This window comes from Mandrillus leucophaeus, unplaced genomic scaffold (assembly GCF_000951045.1).
Source record: "Mandrillus leucophaeus isolate KB7577 unplaced genomic scaffold, Mleu.le_1.0 Scaffold1305, whole genome shotgun sequence".
Classification (NCBI taxonomy): Eukaryota; Metazoa; Chordata; class Mammalia; order Primates; family Cercopithecidae; genus Mandrillus; species Mandrillus leucophaeus.
In genome coordinates this window covers 264,205-270,204 of record NW_012101261.1, presented here as the reverse complement: position 1 = coordinate 270,204, position 6,000 = coordinate 264,205, and the positions used below count along the sequence as shown (strand labels likewise).

General features: G+C 31.6%; 1 protein-coding gene across 1 annotated transcript in view; it reads right to left on the bottom strand.

Annotated features, from left to right (window-relative positions):
• The window catches only part of TRHDE (thyrotropin-releasing hormone degrading enzyme), a 455,449-nt gene that overhangs the window by 217,069 nt on the left and 232,380 nt on the right, over positions 1-6,000 (bottom strand). The window contains exon 6 of the mRNA XM_011972836.1: positions 5,553-5,666. Coding sequence (XP_011828226.1) covers positions 5,553-5,666 — 114 coding nt within the window. The remainder of the gene's footprint in view (positions 1-5,552; positions 5,667-6,000) is intronic.

The window sequence follows — 6,000 nt, the reverse complement described above, 5'->3', positions numbered from 1 at the left end:
AGAGCGAAATTTATAGCACTAAATGCCCACAAGAGAAAGCAGGAAAGATCTAAAATTGACACCCTAACATCACAATTAAAAGAATTAGAGAAGCAAGAGCAAACACATTCAAAAGCTAGCAGAAGGCAAGAAATAACTAAGATCAGAGCAAAACTGAAGGAGATAGAGATACAAAAACCCTCCAAAAAATCAATGAATCCAGGAGCTGGTTTTTTGAAAAGATGTTTCTATTCTTTAAAAAGAAGTTTATATTTTCAGTAAGGAAAAAAGTTTGCTTATAGAGCAAATCATCTATATTTCAGTTAGTCAATGATTTTCTCAACTTCTGTTGAGTAAAAATAAAATAGCTTTAAAAGGCAGGAGGGAACAGAGAAAGGAAAATGCAGTCAGCAAAGAGGTCCATTTCAAAGACTGGGATTCCATGAGACCCAAACAGGCACGCTTTCTACTTTCCTTATGGTCTCTCAATGTAAACGTCACTTTTAAGCAACTGAACAGAATCAAAAAGACCAAAAGTCCTTAGGTTCAGCCCTAAGAAGCCTTTAAATTTCTCACATTCACTGGGTATCAGTCATTTCAGTATAAAATATCAATAAATTAAAACAATTGGATCACCTTCTAGTTTATTACTTTAGAGGAGTTATTTTGCAGACTGAATTTTAGTTGCATTAATAATAATCTTTATGCCCAGGTATGTGTCCTTACGAAAATTAGGAGAAAAATTCCAGTCTGCTGACTTTATCAAAGTATAACTTAATGTTTTTGGTGGGTAAAGCTCTTTATCTTCCCAAGTTCTTTAATGAAAGAACATATGCTCATGTTTAATGATTCTCATTATAGAAGCACTTTCTTGTAATGCTACATTCCAGAACCTGAAGTAGTCACCTAGAATATAGACCACACGAATTATAATGAAACCTATGCAATATACACAGGGGATATGAGTTGACCTGCGTCGGCACCAGGTCTTTAAAATGAGTTCTCCATTGCAGTATTTTAACAAGCAACTTTTTGCTGTAGTAAAATTATTTTAACATAAACTTTTTTCAAATTAAAATGATCAAGAGTTGTTAAAGAACAGTTACTGTGCTGTGTCAGTTCTTCTTTTTATCTGTTTTGAGGAAACACAATAAGATTTAATATGATTGCTGTCAATGGCATACTATAACTTAATCCATCCAATAATGTTGTCACTAACAGCCAACTTTGATAAAATAACATCAGGCAAAAAGACTATTCATGCCATGAATCCTCTTTGAAATGTGTCTTCAGCCCTAAGCTGAGGAGGTTGTTTCTAATGATCTTGACACTTCTCTTTGATGAACGAAACATTATCTAAGGCTTACGTTCCTATGGAATAGTCCGCATTGCCAGTATAGATAAGAATTTATTTGGTGAGACTGAATTTAGATACCAAGTTTATTTTGTATGTATAAATAATTGGTATAAGCCTAAGAAGCCAAAATGGATTACTAGGATTGGAAATGTTAGAGTATCTCTATGTAAAATTGATGTACTTTTCTAATAGAGAATTTATTTTCCCAGGCCCATGATGCCTACTCACATTTGTATAGCAGTTCATACATTTCAAAGACCTCATAAGTTATTTTGTCTTCAAAAAAAAATTATGTGGACATACTAAGTCACTATAATTCTCCCATTTTTCAAATGATGAGTTAGGGGAAATGCCTTTCTTGGAATCCAAGCTTCTTATTTCCAATCTATCCCCCTGACTTGTGTCATACTCCCTGTAAAACCCCATATCTACAAAATGGTAAACTTGATTTGTTTGCTAGAGGACAAAATTATCACAAAATGCTTATTGTGATAATTTTATTATATGTAGTATTCCTTAATTCTATATCAGAAACTGGCTCCGAAAACACACACACATAAAATCTAAGATTTTACTAACAGTTAAGCGAAGTATATTGGCCTAAGTCAGAACAAGAGCTTCTTTAACAATACTATGTAATTCTGGGCTTCTTTATTGCTAGTCCATGGAAGGTAGATTGCCATAGTATCTCTCTAGCAGATAAAATTGTTTTTCAGTGTTTGAGCCTTGATGCCTAAAAAAGCACTGTTTTTGAGATTAATGGCAAAATAGGTCAACTTCCTGAATTTCTTTACTCCTGACATGAGCCTGATTCCTGGTTTTTCTATTACAGGCTTAGGTCTAGTGAACCTTAAGCCATGCACTTACAGGAAAGCTTTTATGCATATCACAATAGTATGAGTTACTGCTGATGCAGCTGTCACTCTTATTCTTCTGAGTATTTCTTTCCCTCTTTTGCTGATGCCATTATGAAAATTAGTGCTGGTACAGCCTTCAAGGCACTTAATATCCTCTCTTATTTATGTGGTTATCTTATTCTTAAAATTTTGTTTGCAAAGAAGGTATTAATTACATATGGAGGGGCAGAAACTCTATAGAGTTTCTACTTGTAGGTTTTCTGGATTTATATTGAGGTATCTCACAAACTAAAAAGCAAAAGCAATCAAATAGCAGAAAGTTTTTTAAATCTATATAACCTAAACACAAAAACACATCATGACCTGTAATCCCAGCACTTTGACAGGCTGTGGTAGGTGGATCACCTAAGGTCAGGAGTTTGAGAGCAGCCTGGCCAATATGGTGAAACCTGGTCTTTGCAAAAAATACAAAAATTAGCCCGGCATGTTGGCTCACACCTGTAATCCCAGCTACTTGGGAGGTTGATGTACGAGAATCACTTGAATCTGGGAGGCAGAGATTGCATTGAGCCAAGATGGGGCCACTGCATTTCAGCCTGGGCCACAAAGTAAGACTCTCTCTCAAAAAAAAAAAAAAAAGGCCATCATAATAAGACTTGTTTCTTCTCATTATTAACTGTGTAATTAAATGTGATGGAGTTTATTGTTTCATTTTTTACTTTAATAGGATGAGTTTTCTGTGACAGTGTAATTGTTCTGTCATTAGTTTTCATTTCTTAATTATTAAATATGGATTTAGAAGTAATCAAATCTTATATCTGACTAACCTCTAGGTTTTTATACTTCTAATGCATGGTCTGTGTTCAATTAAGAACAAAATCTCAATTGTCTTATTTATACTCTGTGTTCATTTTCAATACCTCTAAAAAATATTTTCCAGAATTCCCATATTTACAGTGTAACTGATAAAATGATGAATAAATATTAAAAGTCATTCAAAGACAAAATTTGGAATGAGGACACTGAAACTGAAGATATATTACCATGCTAAAACAATCAAAAGCTGTCAGTTTTCACCCTATCTAAAATTCTGTTGACTACTTTTAAATCTAAGATGTATTTTTCATAATGGTGAATAGAAAGAATTTTATCACAAGTATCTGAATGAGCTAAAAAAAGCAATACCTATGCATAACGTGTCACTTGTAATAAGGACATCTTTTAATATTGAAACATAACAAAATTATAAATCAGTAATAATCCACAGCATAATAAAAATTAAATGAGAAATTTAAATAAAGTTGGTTGAAAGTCATCAAAAACCAAAAGATACTTTTGGAAGTGTTTCAGTAACTGTAAATATTTACATTTTAAAATAACACATTTTTAAAAGAATACTTTCAATAATTTGACATTGTATTGCTGATTTTTCTTCGAAGTCATTTAAAGCATTGTTAATTTGAATGCCAAAATAAAACACTTCAATTAAGATATTAAAATTATGTTATACATCTATAAATATCTAGGCACATAAATCAAATAAACTTATCTTATACATTTGTGCAACTGAATTATTTTGCCTTCATAAAATATTGGTAAAATTGCATGAAAATAATTGAAACACGTTGATATGGTATTACTATCTTCACATTTTTGTTAAAGTAATTTCATTTTTTTTTCTCAGCAGGAGTCAGTTAAATTTATGTTGGAGAAGTTATATGATGACTTACAGATGCTTTCATATTTTACCTTGGTTTGCGTGTTCTTCAAATTATACTTGGAACAATAACAAACAAGTAGATAACTGCCTGTTAATACTTTAGAACATCAAAAGGGAGCAGTATAAAATATTTTTGGAAGCAATCTATCCACTGACAGATGAATGGATAAAGAAAATGTGGTGTATACATGCAAGAGAATACCATTCTGCCTTTAAAAAAGAAGAAATTCTGCCATTCGTAACAACATGAGTGAACTTGGGACATCAGGCCAAGTGAGATAAAATAGACAAATACTACATAATTCCACTTGTATAAGGAATTTAAAATAGTCAAATTCACAGAAGCAGAGAATAAAACGGTGGTTGCCAGAGGCGTGGGGGAGGAGGAAACAAGGATGTATTAGACAAAGGGTACAAAGCTTCAGTCAATACAAGATGAGTAAGTCCTAGAGATCTACTGTATAGCATAATGTGTATATTTAATAATTCTGTATCATACACCTGAAAACTTGCTGAAGGGCAGATTTCATGTTGTGTTCTTACCACCAAAAAACAATAAGTAAAGAAGACAGGAAGAAAATTTTAGAGGTGATGAATACATTTATGGCATAAAACAAAAGATGACCATTTGTGTTATGAATGTACACTTATCTCCAAACTCATCAAGTTGCATACATTAAATATGTACAGCATTTTGTATGTCAATCTTGCGTCAATAAAGTGGTTTAAAAGAACATATATATGTGTGTATATATATGTATGTGTATATATGTATGTATGTGTATATGTGTGTGTGTGTGTGTATATATATATATAAAATCACCTATGCTATGTCAAAAATAAAATTTGAGCTTTTGGAAGTTGATAAGTATTGGTACATTGCAATTTTTACTTAATTTAATAGTACCACTTTAAATAAATTTAAAATTTTAATTTCAGAACAACATATATGTATCCTGGGTTCTATTTAATAATTACACTGTCGCTTATTGATCAGTGAAAGCTTATATAAAATGAAAAACTGATATAAAAGGACATATAGCAAAACTACACCCTCCTTCTACTTTTTCTTCTAAGATGCCCTATAATAGCACAGCTTAAGGCACAAAAACCTTTCTTCAAGTTCTGACATTCCCAAAGTATAGGTATAATATGAATAACTCTTCGTAAATAAAATTAATGACCTCTTATTAAGTCATTTAATCCTAAAATACATATATCTACAACAATAATACATCATATCTTTTAGATGGTTTTTGTGTTTTATCTCATCAATGAGATGTCAAGTCCTCATTTTTCTATGTTTGATATATTCTGTATATTTAAAATATTATTAACTACTCTTGACTTCTTTATTTTAAAGGACAATTTGCCTTTACTATAAAATACTACAATTGAAAATATTTCTATTTAGGTAAATTGTGGCATTTTGAAGCTAATGAATAGCAAATCAGATTATATAGTTCCTAATAAGTAAAAGATGACTAAGAATACTAACATTTAAATTTTTGATTACATTTTATCGATACATTTTCATGCATCAGTTGGTACCTTTAGCCATTTCTAATGATGATATAAGCCTAATGTAACACTAGATCAGCCTTTTACTAAAAGTTTCAAATAATTCAAGGACACTTACCATGTTCCAGCCAGGATAGAGGTAGTCTGTACCAACAAATTCAAAGTAGTGAGCAAACCCTTCCTTCAGCCACACGTCTTCCCACCACACAGGCGTCACGAGGTCACCAAACCACTGCAGTAACAAAATTAATGGTCATCAAATAAAATAAAATCTATCCCCAAACTATTTTATCTAAAATTACATGTATTAAACTATGATTATTATAACTGGAATTAATTCCCCAATTGATTTTGTGATCTTAAACTGTATTGTGGCAAAACTGTATTGATTTATTTGACTACTTGGGTGACACTAGTTTTTTTATACATGCTTTCAGAGAGGAACAAAAAAGAATAATCAATGAACACAAAAGAATATTTGACTTGGAGAAGAAAGGGCTCAGGAGAGAAAAACTGATGAGAGCTGTCTTCAAATATGTGAAGACCTATTATGTAGAAAAAGAAAG